The sequence below is a fragment of the Pinus tabuliformis genome, chromosome 6 (genome assembly GCF_031772625.1).
Source record: "Pinus tabuliformis cultivar Carrire ecotype Pingquan chromosome 6, CPIR1, whole genome shotgun sequence".
Classification (NCBI taxonomy): Eukaryota; Viridiplantae; Streptophyta; class Pinopsida; order Pinales; family Pinaceae; genus Pinus; species Pinus tabuliformis.
This window is the reverse complement of record NC_142292.1, coordinates 1,181,841,703-1,181,857,384: the sequence shown is the minus strand read 5'-3', so window position 1 is coordinate 1,181,857,384 and position 15,682 is coordinate 1,181,841,703. Positions and strand designations below refer to the sequence as shown.

The 15,682-nt window shown below is 36.1% G+C and overlaps 1 protein-coding gene across 4 annotated transcripts in view; it reads right to left on the bottom strand.

The window, feature by feature from the left end:
• Positions 1-13,265, bottom strand: part of LOC149262980 (Holliday junction resolvase MOC1, chloroplastic-like) — a 388,021-nt gene extending 374,756 nt beyond the window's left edge. For 2 of the 4 annotated variants that reach the window (XM_089425574.1, XM_089425571.1), the window contains exon 1: positions 12,456-13,265. In XM_089425574.1, the coding sequence (XP_089281700.1) occupies positions 12,456-13,004 (549 nt within the window). In that variant the 5' untranslated portion in view covers positions 13,005-13,265. The remainder of the gene's footprint in view (positions 1-12,455) is intronic. The other 2 variants (XM_089425562.1, XM_089425566.1) reach the window with 2 other exon arrangements.
• Between the last annotated feature and the right edge of the window lie 2,417 nt (positions 13,266-15,682).

Here is a 15,682-nt window from a genome sequence, read left to right as displayed (position 1 = left end):
TGAATTAATTAACTGACAGTTGATTTTCAGCTGCTTCTGATTTGAAATCAATGCTGATAATTAACTATACGTCTTCCACCATTTGCCACCATGTCTCCTCGTTTTATTGCCACCTATTGACACCTATAATCCCAATTGAAGACGGCTCTGCTTGTGAATTAATTCCATTACGTGAACCAGTTGAGTACGCCTTTGTCATCTTCAACCGAACTTCTCCACTCCAACTGTTTAACAGCTAAATTGGATAGCTTGACCAAGTGAATACGACTCCTTTACATCCATATTGCTTGGACTATGATAGCGAAGTTTGAGTGCATAATTATTCTATGTGGAGGATTGATCGCTCTCGGTGGTAGAACTGCATGGTATAATGCATTGAAATTTGATTTTATAATGCGTTAAAGAGGAGAATGTGAGTGAATTTCAAAGACATGAATGAAATCATTATCATATTTATTTACTCATTTTCTACTCTTATAAAAACCATTCACATGAACTTTATAAACGAATGAGTGGTGAAGAAGATAATTAGTGGATTATTCATTCAGCATAACTCTGTTTTCAATTGGTGATTATGGTAATGGGTAGCGTGGTACTTTCAAATTCTCGCTGGTGAAAATATGAATGAGGTAGACAAAATTGGCCAATCCGCATGATCATCCATATTTTATAATGAACAGGGCACAGACAATAGAAAATAGAAGCATGACAGCAAAGGGAAATGGGTTGTTTTATGATTTAGAAACTAGAAGGAGTGAAGGTTTTATCATGATGTGCCTTCAGTTGTTTATCAAACTATAAGTTGAAGCTTTGTTGCTCATTTTCCTTAGAAGTCTGGTGTATTTCAGAAGTCTGATATAACTGCTACAACAGTGTAATCTTCGAAGTTTGGTCCTGAAAATAAGTTATGACAATCCTAATACACTTAAAGGCTCAATAAGTATTATCTTGTTTGTTTTTCAAGTGAGATTTTGGGACTGATTGCACGCTAATTGTGGGCTGATCTGAATCATATCAAAGTCTCGTGCATTATAATGGTATTCTTGAAATCATTGGTTTTCGTTTGATCTTGAAAATAATCTATCATTTCTACATACTAGCTCTTGCATATTTGCACTCTTGCATAGGCATCTTTTTGATAATCGAAGTGCTCTAAAATTGTTCCCGTGCCTAATTGCTAAATAACCAAAAGATTAAATTCATCTTCAAGGTTTATGATTCAGAAGGCAGTAGGGAAGTGACACTTCGGGTAAAAAAAAAATAATAAATAAATAAATAAAATGATGGGGCTCATTGGGAGAGCTAAATCAGTTGAACACACTTAGACTTGGACTTTCTTTAGCTAGATAAAAGGGGCAGTCAGGGATATGCGTCTGATAGTTGACTGTTTCAGCCACTTTCCGCAGCTGGTTCAACTTTCCGCAGCTGTTTTTGTTAAACTCTAGGTTGCAGGTGTCATCAAGCAAAACAAGCCACATGGCTAGCTGGGGAAATGTCAGTACATGGATAGTGTCCTATTCAATTGATCCAATTCGATGAAAAAGACCTCGGTCAAAGGGAAGTCAAGTTGTGTGTTATCACTGAGTCGCCACACTAAGTTGCTGCATGTTAAGAAAAAAAATAATAATTTTGAATCAATGAAATGAATAAGTTATTTGCTCACTTTTCTGAAGGTATTGATTAATTTTGGACTGATGATGAAAGATGAATGGCTAACTTTTTATTCAAGATTTTTAGCTACAGAAACCATCGACATTCTGCAGCTAAAGTCCAATTCCAAAGCAGGTATGAATTCTTTTGATTTTTCCTTTGAGAACTTGTTTCATTAATACAAATTCTTAGTTTTGTGTGTAAATATCATAACTAGAAAGATTGATCACCTCTCTCCTTTGATAATCTTACATTCCATTGCAGAAGAAGTATTAGTTGTTTTGCAGGTTCCAGGAAGAAGGACAAATGACTACGAGAGAATGTCGTCTCTCTAAGAGACCAATTTGTTTCATAAGAGGATGATCAGCAACAAAGAGAAAATATGCTGATGTAAAATCAGATCCAAACACTTGAAAAACTTTCAGATACTATTGTCTCCATCATATCCATACCTCATAATAAACCATTCACCTCATTTCACTCCATATTTTCCATTTACATTCACATACACTTTCCATCTCTTTTCGTTCATTCATAACCCACAAATAAAAACAAGAGGCTCATTCACATGCTTATTGCCCATTGCCATTTCTACTCTCCATTGCCATCTTCCATTTTCATCTTCCATTCTTTGTCATTTCATTTCGCAAATAAGCCTTACTTCAATGCAAATTATTGAGTCCATAGTCCTTTGAGTCTAAGTTCTTTGTAAAAACACCTTGAGGCTTGCATGCCTTAATGGCAAGTTCTCATGCTGACAAACAATGGGAATACATTAATGTCCCTTGTTCGCTAGATCTTCTAGGTGACTCGACATCGGCAAAATCATTCGTACCTAACAAGATGTGTTTGGGCATCTTGACTCTCGTTGTCATCAATGATGAGAGTTCTCGTGTTGACTAGTGGCATCCATTAATGGCCACTAAGTCAACAATTTCCTACTATGTTCGACATCAAAACATCTTTTCACATAGTAGGAATTGTGCCAATGAGTTTTGAAGACGTGAAGACTATTATTTTCAGCATCTTGGAGCAGATTCAGCAAGTTTTAGTAGAAGCAATAAAAATTCATCTTAACTCTTTATCCATGACTCCTCTTGTTCAGCCACTTGAAGAAGAATATGATCAGAATTTTGCAGCCACCACACATACAACTCATCCATTCCAAAGAGTAAGTTAAGGTACGTCATTTTCTAACTTTTGACCATAGAATTCCATAAAAAGCTAGAATGATAATTTTTTGGAAAAACATTTATCTTGTTAGAGAGATTTCGGCGAAAATCACATGGAATCTCATTTGTCGACGCGTTTCGAACCAACCAGTGTGGTTCATCGTCAGGACAAGTTGAAGAAACAGATCCAGCTTAGCATGTTAAATAGACCGAGCAGAGCCTCCAACGGCTAGTTTGACCAACCGCTAATATTGACTAATGGACCGGGATCAAAACCTTTTTAATAATAAAAAAGGAGATAAGTTATATAGGAGACCAATAAATAATTTAAATTAGTGATAATAGTTTATTAATAAATAGTTAAAAATTATAGGTTAATTATTATTTAAAAGGAAATTAGTTGCAAAGGACCGCTTCTATAAATAAATTAAATGTGAATACGAGTTAAATGTGAAGAAAAAAAAAAAACTAAATAAATAAAAATAATAATAATAAATAAATAATAACAAAATAAATAACAATAAAATAAATAAATGAATAAAATAAACACAAATAAAAATATAAAAATAATAAAAATAATAATAATAATAAAATAAAATAAATAAATAAAAATAAAAATAAATAAATAAATAAAAATAATAATAATAAATAAATAAAAATAAAATAAATAACAATAAATAAATAAATAAAAATAATAAAGGAAAAGTTAAATGTATAGAGTAATGTATAAATTAATTTTATTTTAAAATATTATAAAAGTTGTGTGTTAAATAATAAAGGTAATAAAGAAAATCAAAGGATGATATGATAGATCGGAAATTAGTTAAAAATATAAGCAGTGAAGAATTAAAAAGGAAATTAGTTATACGGAGGCCCTTAAATAAAATAATCAATAAAAATAATAGGAATTAAAATGGAAAAAAAGGCATCAGAAGAAATAGGTTGCTATATACACGATTAAAAAAATAAATAAATAAATAAAATAATAATAATAAATAAGTGAAAATAAAGATAAAAGACACCAAAAACCAAAGAGGACGAAAAAACGACTAGGAAGAGAGGGCTGGGACCCAACACCTACTGACTTTCCAACCATCCTCTCTATTGAGATTGCTTGGTCTCTTTTCGATCTCAAGCGCTTCCCTGAATTTTCGATGATGGAAATGCGAAACCTTAGCAATAACACTGGCTTCTTCAATACAAACATGATGATTGGTTTTCTCAGCATGTTCAGCCAAAGCGGAAGACTTAGATCTCCTATGCTTCAGATCCACTGCGTGCTCGCTAATCCTCTGATTAATGGAACGACCAGTCTTCCCAATATAGGGGGTCCCACAGGAACAAGGGATCATATAAACACCCTTCATATCTTTAGGGTCGATGGGATCCTTCACCGATCTGAGGGACGAACGAATGGTGTTCAGGGGCCTGAAGGACACAGGGATACTATGTCTCCTGAGAATCCTACCAATTCTATCAGTGGTCCCTTGAACATAAGGAAGATGGACACCAGGAACACGATCTTTTGGTTCTCTTTTCACCAAAAAATTCTTGGAAGCTTTAAGGAAAGCCCTATGACCCATGTATCTACTGTAACCATTCTCCACAAAGACATCCAGCAGATGGGATTTTTCCTTCTCAAAGCTCTTCTTGTCCGAGATCCTCAGGGCCCGAGTAGCAAGGGTACTAAGAACACCCATCTTTTGAGCCGGGAAATGGTGGGAACTAGCATGAAGATACTGCTCCGTATGAGTTTTATCTTCCTCATTTCATAAAACTGCCAATACCATCAGTTGGGGGGAACTTCATATTTTGCCATGTCCATATCATATTCAGCAGCCCACATACTTCCAACATATATTAACTATTACATTGTTATTATGAGCATACAATGGCTTTTCAAAAAGTGTTTAAAGGATAAATTGGATACAAACAAAATCATGGTTGTCACACAAGAACCAACCATCATGCAATCCAATAAAGATATACTTTGCAACAATAATCAAAATATCATTATGCAAAGTTAAAAGATCAAAATAGAATGCAACAACAAAAAAAATTGGTTGTAACACAAGAACCAACCATGTTGTTATTCAAGTAAAACACTTTGCAAAAATATGAAGTTATCAAATGATATCATGCAAAGTTAAACCAAAGCTCAAGGATCAAAAGAGTTAATGCAATATATATTGCATGAGGACATGCAATAACTTTAGTTGGGGGGTATGTTGGGTCTTGAAAATGTCATTCATTTCCATTACACTTTCACTATTATGTCCATTATATCACCTCCATTTCACTACTATGTCACCACATTCATCCCACTTTCATTATCATTGGGCCACATTTATGTTTTTCCAATCTTTATTAATTCTAAGCCTTTTAAGTGAATTTGTGGTTAAAAATTAAAAAATAATGTGCATATGCTTATACTTAACAAATGGGTTGAGATTGTTGACATGTGTAGGTTGAAAGGAGACTTCTAGAAGACCCTTATGGGGCACTCTAAGGCCAAATTCGAATTTGAATGGAAAGAATCATGGGATCATGAGGATATGTGTCACATCTCAGAATTGTATTGTAACTCTAAAAAGACATGTGTCTTATCAGTTCCTATTTTGATTAGGACTCTAGAGATAGAGGGAGAGATTCATGAACTCTCATTAATGAGATGGCTTCTCATATTTTTGTATAAATAGGAAATCTCTCTCCTTCATTTGTTAGCTTGGCTTGGCTTTTAGTTATTTAGCTTGGAGTTTGTAGTTCTATCTTGATGGCTTTTGAAAGCTTTGGAGAGCTTTGTTATACTTTGTAATTTTGAAGAATTTGAATAAAGCTTTGATGTTCTCAACATGGAAGGAGATGTGAAGTAGATGTCATGGAGCATATTAGAATGTAAGGTAGAGTAGATTTCATTTTGTAATTTTGCTTTGATTTCATTATGTCATTTGATTGCTTTCAAGTTTGATAGATTAGATTTTTCATTCATGTAATTTTAATTCATGTAAGTGTGTTCAACCGGTTGATTGTAGATTAGTTTTTTTCTTTACATGTTTTTGCATCAAATAGTGACATGAGATTTACCTCTCTGCTGATTTTTTTAGCTTTTCAATTTCAGTTATGCTTTGATTTCAGTCTTATTCATTTGCTTTGTTAGTTAGTTTAGATATCAGATTGCTCAAGTTGTTGATGATTACCTCCGAAAGCCATAGCGGGACTAATGGCGAGGGATCAGACTATGAATTGATGTGATTTGATTTTAAGTTTACTTTTCTGCAATTAGATATCAGATTGCTCAAGTTGTTGATGATTACCTCCGAAAGCCATAGCGGGACTAATGGCGAGGGATCAGACTATGAATTGATGTGATTTGATTTTAAGTTTACTTTTCTGCAATTAGATATCAGATTGCTCAAGTTGTTGATGATTACCTCCGAAAGCCATAGCGGGACTAATGGCAAGGGGTCAGACTATGAATTGATGTGATCTGATTTTAGTTTTACTTTTTTGCAATTAGATATTAAATTGCTCATATCATTGACGGTTACCTCTGAAAGCCATAGCGGGACTAATGGCGAGGGATCGAATTATGAATGTGTAATTTGATTTTAGTTTTACTTTCCTTGCAATTTTTTATTTCTTTGAGTGCAATAGCTTAACTTTTATTTCCGTATTTAGACAAGCAGCAGAGACAGTGATTTCATGATCAGTATTTCATCTTTTACTTGATTGAAGTAGCTGCATACTTACACTTTTGTTTAAGTACTAATTCCATCAATAACATGTTTTAAGATCTTTTGAACTGTTAAGTTTTGGAAGTTACCATTAGGGACATAGACTTTGTCTTGAAATCTACATCCATACTTGACCTTTAAAAGTATTCTTAAGACCTTAGAATAGGATTTCCATTTGCATTAGATACTTTAGGAGATCAACAAAAACAAAACCCCAAAACAAAATAAAATCTATAAAACAACGAAGTAAGAAAAAGGTTAACTAAGCACATATGGTGCACCACACTTCATCAGTTTACGATACCCAGATTGATAATTTATGTACAGCAATTTAAGACGTTAAATTGACTAGACAGAGATGTCATAGCCAATTCTCCTAGTCATCGGATGTTGAATACCTTTTCTTACATGACCATAGTTGCATCTTTCATGATCTCTTCTTTCTCTCTTCACAAATTGCTTCCCAGGAACTTCCATCCATAGTTCCTTCATCTTTGTCAACCACCTCATATTCCATATGAGGACATTATGTTGATTTGGTCACCTAGGCTTCCTTTATCAACTTTCTTTTCTTGATTGAGAGTACTTCAACCACCTTGACTTGTTGCAATCCTTTGTCATCATACCATCATCCCTTTTAAATCATGAATCCCATACAAGGCGGAATACTCAGCGAGACACTTGCTTCTAAGAGAGGTGAACCTTCTAATGAAGATTCCAACAGAGGATCTAGATTATCCTCATCCGGTAGAAGCTCCTTTCTCATGATGATGATGTATGATGAATTTCTTCTATCATGCTATAAGACATTCATATGCACTACACATGCTTTTAATGAGGTTACCAAGAGCTTCTTTCTTTATAGTATGATTGCTACATCCATTCAGATTTCCACTTCAAGCTATCTTTCAAACTTCTTATAATGATGTCATGAGTTCTTGCTTTAATGGTATGCTTCCAGTATGATGGCATCTTCTACTAAGATGCATCTTGTCATAATGTTTCTTATCTTGACTGCCATGGTGGAGGCCTTTCCTCCTACTTCTCCTAGCTAGGTATTGGAGAAACCCTAATAGTGAAGATCTATCCCTTTGGATTTCTTCTCATTAGGTTCTTCCACTTCTTCAGTGATATGAGCTACATTTCTTTCTTTCCTTTTGTTGTCCTTCTTGAATTTCGAACAATCTCTTTTGTAATGCCCATATTCATAGCAATCGTAGCATTGGATTTTTGACTTATACTTCTTCTTGTTCTGAGGACCAAACTTCCCAAACTTTCCTTTCCTCTTAGCCATGGTAGCAAATGCTTGTGCTTGCTCGTTTGATCCTACATCGCTTTTTTCCTTCAGCCTGGTTTCTTCAATTTTACATAATGACCAAAGTTCATTGAATGGGGTAGCTTCCTTCTTTCCATAGATGCTTGATGTAAAGTTGCCCCATTCCTCTGGTAGTGCATTGAGCACTATGGTGGTCATTTCTTTGTCAGACATTATTTCTCCCAACTCTTGTAGTTGGTCTCTTATTTCTGACACCCTCATAAAGTATGAGGCTATTCCTTCTTCCTTTGATATCTTCATCTTGTAGAGTTCTTGTCTTAATGATATCACTTCTCTTGCAGTACTTACAGAGAACAATTCTACTAGCTTGTCATATATTTCTTTTGATGTCTCCAACTTTGATACATAAGGTATGAGGGGATCCTTGATGGATTCTATGAAAATCCTTTGAGCCCTTACTTCCCCTTTCATATACTTTGCTAGAGCTTGAGCTTCTTCCTTTGGAATTTAGTGATTGTACCCTTAACATGTTAAACGACTTCATTATCTATGAAGATCAAATATGTCCTCTTCTTCCATTCAAGAAAGTTTGATGACCCAACCAATTTGTTGCTACCCTTGCAAAATGAAGTCATTTTAACAGATTCAGACATATATATAAAGATACTTACTTGTCAAGTAACAATGCTCCTTGATGTTAATATCTTCAACTCGATGCCTTCTTGATTTTGATGATGATAGAAGATGTCTTCTTGATGAAGATGTCTTCCTTCAAAAGTGGTCCTGCAACGAGAGGGAGAACATCTTGATTCCTTGATGATGATGATTATGCTTCTCCCTGCTTCTCTAGTATGTAAAGACTTTTAGATGCTTCAATGTGTTAGTTCCTGCAAGATGATGCCCTAATCTTCGCACGTGTGGAGGAATATAACCCAAAAACAGATCTAAGATACTTTGATGCTTCTTCTTCTTTCTCCGTTAGGTATTAGGTTTATTTTTCTCTCTCAATCAAACTTCTCGATGCTTCTTAGATGCTTTTCTAGTGCTTCGGCCCTTGAGTGTCCTTCTTTAAGTTGCCTTTCCTTGTCTTGTCACCTTCGCTCTGATATCATGTTGAGAAATCTAGGGGCAGCTAGAGTAGATAATTTCTCTTAACTTGGTAACTGCTTGTGATTTGATTAACTTCTTCTTTCAATCGATTATTATTAGTGTTATTTATCATCAAACAACGACCAAATAATAAAACAATGAGATAATAGGACACAAGGTGTAGGTGATCAATCAGGGCCAAAACCTCTCCAATTGAGAGGAAACCCCAAAAGAATTATTCTCTTCTTATAGAACTTCAATTGACGAATTCCATGACCTATGACCCTTGACCAAGACCCTCCAAGACCAAGTCAAATCTTTGCTTTCAACAATTTCTACAATTTTGACTTACCCAACAGATTCTTCTAAAACTTCGACCTGCCCAACAAATTCTTCTACAACTTCGACTTGCCCAGCAAATTCCTCTGCAAATTCAACCTGCCCAACAAATTCTTTTGCAACTTCGTCCTGCCCAACAAATTCTTTTGTCCAGCAAATTCTTCTGTCCAAGAAATTCTTCTACCCAGCAAATGTAGAAACCCTAATACGAGAGAGAGAGAGGCCCAAAAACTTCGATCTAGTTCTTCTCCTTCTTTTTCATCATTTTCTGGCTTCTATCTTGAGAAGATCAAACTTGCTTGAGTGAGTCTACAAATGAGGTCGAGTTCCTTCTTATTTATAGGCTTGTGAGGGGTACGAATTGTTATCTTTAGGCCGATTTGTCCCTTCATGTAGGCCGACTTGATCTTTGCACCATGACAAGGTCTTCGAGGGCCTTTTGACTCTATTTTGACTCAAATAAATTCTTTTTACAATATGTAACATGCCCAAATGGGTCTTCAATACTTGACAATGAGTAAATTGACTTGTAGACTCAATGGGTGCTTGACCTAAAAATAAATTTCCTTTGAACATGAAACCCATGTCTCAAGAATCAACAATAGTAAATTTAATTTAATTTTCATTAAATACATAAAATCATGATTACATATGTCATTATGAAAACCAAACCTAGCTACATATTTCAGCACTTCATTGCGAAGATACATATTTCTCAATAAATGCAAGAAGCAACCAAACAACAATCCTGAAATAGCTTGAGAAACATTTGGCCTTTGAACTAAAAATAAACCGAGGATATTGTTTTCTATCACATCCCCATTTTTAACTGTGTGTCCACTAAAAAGGTGCCATTTTTGTAACAAAGCATTCAATCCCCCCTCTATGCTTAAGTTCCTTGCTTTATGAAAAGATAGACAAATGGCTGAAAAGGTTGGAAACGCCCCAGTTGCTCTACTCTTACCTACAATTCCCTTTTAGTTTAATGCAATCATAGCACACTACCTCTCACATGCTAGTTAATAAGATGTCATACCGGGGTACTCTATTATGGGGCTAGCTACGGCTCCTCTTCCCATTAGGTACATTACAACTTTTCTACTGAATTTACAAAACACTTTGAATGGATTCATATCATTTAGCAAGGCCTCAATCGGATGTATTAAATTCTCATATATATATATATATATATATGAAATTGCAATAAACTGAAACTAAGACAAGGAAATTGTTTTCTATCACATCCCCATTTTAACTAATTGAAATGAAAAGGTGCCATTTTTAAACAAAGCATTCAATCCCCCTTCTAGCTTAAGTTCCTTGCTTTATGAAAAGATAGGCAAACAGCTGAAGGGATTGGAAACACCCAATTGCTCTATTGTTACCTATAACTCCCTTTTAGTTTAATGCAATCATAGCGCATTGTCTCCCAAATGCTAGGTGATAAGATGTCATACCAGGGTACCTTGTTATGGGGTTGGTTGTAATATTCCAAACTTAAACAAATTGTGATATGCAAATGCAAATACGATTTATACACAGAAAAATAAAACGATTAGCAAACACTCAATACACATCGAAAAAGAGAACCAACTGAGCCATTCTATTAATGGAACGGAGCAAGTACAATAGTATGGAAAATGCACCTGGGCTTGCCTCAAGGGCAAGCTTGACAGAACCCAGGTGTCAAACAATAATCGCAACGTTGGAAAGATGACTGCTCCTCTAATGCTCTGCACTATCTCCTAGTAACTACACTGTTGGCAGGAAAGGCACTGCAAGAAACCCCATCTTCGGTGCTCAGAAAATGATGAAACTTCAACCCTACGCTCCTTGGCCAAAACCCAGAAAGAGTTTGGTATGAATCCATCCTCCCAAATTCGGCCTCCTCTAAGGCCTACACCCTCCAAACTGCTCCAAGAATATGGCCTGCAAGGAATGGCCACGAAATCCTCCTCCAAGCTCCAAAAGGGAAGCAAACACCACTCCAAGTATTTCCTCTAACCTCCATGGCAAAGCTCAACCTCAAGGATTGATACTCTACCCACCAAGTGAGCTCCCAGTGTTGCCTCTGCGCTGGCCCAGGTAGTGCGAAAGTCACACTGCAAAGCAATAAGCACAACCAACTCCCAAACTCTCCCAACTGCCGACAATCCTCCCTAGCCTCCTCTCTGGAAAATCTCACACCCAAACTCCATTGCAAGACACCACCAACAAACTCGAACTCCTCTTCACTGCGTCCTCCAGTAATACGCACCACCTAGAAGTGACTGCAACTGCTGGAAATCACAATGAGGTCCTCCTCTTGAAGAAATGCAAAAAACCTTCCTAGGGTGGCACTCAAAGTCCTTCGAAGAAAAGGTGAGCTCTTCACCTAAAGAACTCGTGCTAAACAACCAATGACTCAGCTAAGTAGCTCGACCAACCAAAGAGAAATCGATATACCAAAAAGATGAATGAGAAAAGAAGAGTTGTCTTCCTTATATAGATTTCGTGGAGCACTTTTCCCTTCAATTCATCTTCCATCGTGGGCCTTCACTTAACCACCATCATGCAAAACTTAACCACCTCCAAGCAAATCGAACTAGAGAGTGCGTATTTTCCAAATGAGAGTGGCCCCATGGTGTAACTTAACTACAACACAAATAACTTTTCCTAAGTCTAATCTCCTAATAAAATCAAATGGGGTCCACTAGCTCCAAAATTGGCCCCATACAAAAATTACTCTTGTTCCAAAATAATTTAGGAAGGGAGGTAAAACTTGCCACGGCTCCTCTTCCCATCGGATACATTACAACTTTTCAACTGAACTTACAAATCACTTTGAATGGATTCATATCATTTAGCAAGGCCGAAAACCCCTCCCCCTCGGGCCTGAACGAAAAGTCCCTGCAGAAGCCCGAGACCGCGTTCTGTTTCCTATACCTATTATGACCACCCCATTCAGCTTGGCGTAAGGTTGATCCAGACTATAGCATCATCGTTTGTAAAATTTGTTTGCAAGTTGAAATCATCATGAGTAAATTCACTCGGACAGGATACCCGAATTTGGGTATCTTACCATCGCAGACCATAGATATTGGAAATCCAAAGTTATATTGCAGTTAAAATTGTGACTTCGACATTTACATTGATTGACAGCGACCACAATAACATAAGCTTTGAAGAACAGAACAAAACCATATCAAAAACTACCTGGGCAGGAGAACCTGAATGTTGAGGTTTGAGGACGGCTACAGCACCCTTGATGTCGGGGTCAATGCCGAGCACCCAACCATTATCTGAATAACTGGGAGTAGGAGTGGGAGGAAGCTGTACCAATCCGTCAGCATCGCACAGCTCAAGGCTTGTCTCTGCCACCTCTGCCTGTATGCATCCCGCGGTCATAGCAGAGGAAGAAGAATCGCCAGCGGATAACGAGAACAACCAACCGATACTAAGCTCTTCCTTCTCCTTTTTGAGTGAGATTGGGACCTTCTTGCTGCGGCGCTTGCGGAATTTTATGCTCGTTGTGCTTTGCCCATTCCCCTCTATGTGGTCGTCTACTTTGTTGAGGTTGAGAGTGAGGTCAGTAGCGGTGCAGGAGGTACGAAGGCATTGACGGTGACGGTGTGGTGACCAGAGCATAGCATTGACGGCATTGAAACCAAGTTCTGACCGCCAAACCCCCGAACAGGGCGACCAAAATCTCCTTGTAAGGTAAGTCATAGACACAGACATCACACCACTAAACTTCAAAATCATCCATTAATCACGTGGTGATGCCTGCGCCGCCAGACCTAACCACAGCAATACATCAACAACGAACAGGAGTTGAATGAAGTATCAAAATGCACAGCGGACTGATAAAATGATCAAACAGCAGGCAGGCAGCTTGCCTTCGGAGCGGATAACAACCTCATTGTAAGCTGCACGGGGTGTTTATGATTTCTTTTGACCAGCATAAATCTTTCTAATTTTTCCAAGAGGCTAGAGCTAAAAACCAAATTCTATGGTTAAATAATTTGAGTGAGCGCGTGGATCCCTTCTCTTTCCTTTTTCAATTTGTTTGTATTGAATTTTTTTTATTATAAATAAATTATAATACAAAACAAAAATTTAAAAAAAACTAATAAATAAAATTCAAATTCAAATAATATATTTATTTATTTATTTTTATTATTATTATTATAAAAACCTAATAAATAAATTATAATAACAAAATATTAGAATCTTAAAAAATTCATATATATATATATATTAAACTAAATTAAAATAACTAATTAAAATTCAAAATCTAATTTGATTTTGATCCTTTAATTAAAAGGAAATATTTAATTATAGAATTTAGTGTTGCATCTATGAGATTTTTATATATTTTGGTTAGTTGATTTTGCTCCTCATCCTAGTCGTGATGATGAACCTAGATCTAGGTTTGAAACGCGTCGACCTTTGTTCTCTATGTGATTTCTCCGAAAAATATGAACATTATATCATGAATCACAGAAGCATAAAATGTGAAATTTGAGTGAAGCTTTGCAGTTTTAAAAATAGGTCATGGATTCATATTCTTATTATTTTTTTTTTAATTTTAAGAAAGAGAATAGTATAGGATAGAAAAAATAAATAAATTGACACTTATATTACAAAAGTGTAAGATGAAGATGTATGTATCAAGTGCAAGACCCGCTGAGTTTAATATGGAATGTATTTAATTTTATTTTTATTTTAATATTATTGTTTTAATAAGGGGTGGTAGAAGGGGAGGGATACTTTGTGGTCTCAAGGATCATAAAGTGTTTATGTATTCATGGAGTCTTGGTCTATGACAAATAATAATATTGAGATATATTGTCTCTATTAATGATTTTTATTAGGCAAAGAATATCAAGTGGATACACTTATAGTTATGGAAGATTCTCTCATAATCTTACACATCTGGTCAAAAGCTCCCTCCCAAAGGTTGGAAAACATCATGAAAAAAAACAAGAAAGTTGCATAAGATATTTGATCCAACGCATATTTACATGTCATAAGAGACTTCAATAGAGACGCAGACAAGTATGCTAACGAGGGGTGTAAATTGAAGATAGGTGAATTAAAGATTAATAGCCAAATTAGACCTCTTATAATTCCCTAATGGTAGATGAAGTCCATTAAAAAAAAAACTTAAATTGGTTGATACAAGAAATATAAAAATTGTAAATTGGGGGCCCAAGTGACTTTATGGCAACTCCGAGGAAACACATGCATGTAGACAAGTCAACCCTTAAATCCCACAATATTTCACAAACCATAGCAATCAAGGTGATGGATATTCAAAGTATATTGTACCCAACCTTATAGATATGATTGCATCGTTTTGTTACTATGATTCAAAAGGGAGTAATTTTGAAGTGTTATGGTGTACAAGACCCCATTGAATGTGGGACTTCATTATGGAGTTAGCGGGTGGTTATCATGTCGCCACCTTCCCGTAAGCCTTGCATTTTGGTCTTCCTTATTTGGCAAGTTTGTGATGACAGTAGTGTTTTTTGGTCTTGGAAGGGGACTCCTCTACGACCTTCTCCTTGCAATAAATGTTGTTAAAAGGGGTAGTTTTAATGAGAATTTAGAAGGGGAATCACCCTCTGAGAACTTAGTTTCGAGTAGAAACATAGGCGAAGTTTGTAAATTGCATGCTATCGGTGTTCTATGGGAATTTTTCCAATGCTGGAATGTTTTTTTATCCTTCCTGTGAGATTGTGAAATAATTTATTTGCTACTGTGACCTCCAGTTTTGGGATTGTCATTAATTGTGTAGTTTATGTGGTTGAAAGGGGCAATTATTTAAATGGTGGATTGTTTTTTATCCTTCTTGTGAGATTGTGAAAGAATCTCTCTGCTACCATGACCTTTGGTTTTGTGTTATCATCTGCAATGTAGTTTGTGTAGTTGGAAGGGCCATTTGTCCCAGTTAATAATTGTCTATCGTGGGGGACAATGGAGCCTAGATAAGGCTTGCAATTTGTCTATAAGTGATCTTTGGGTCATTGAGGAGGTGTGAGATCATGTTTCCCCTATGACCCTTAGCATGCAAATCATAATTTCTTTGGCCTCATAATGGGCCATATTATGTATGTTGGATAGCCGCATAAAGCGGAAAAGTGTTGCAAATGAAAATTCCTTCTAACTCACTCACCGAGTGGATGTGATTCAGTTGAACCTCTTGATAATCAACTTGAAACAAAAGGATCAATAGGCCACAATTTCCAATGAGTTGAATGATATTCAAGGATTGAAGTCAACAATAGGTCGACATGAAGAAGAAATGGATACTCTAAGAAGGGTGATTGAGGAACTTAGAAACCAGATCAAGACCCTGACTCCCAAATTAAGTGACTCATCCAGCTCAAGCACTTTGACAACTGTTAATTGTCCGGACTTAAATGAACCTCTCCACG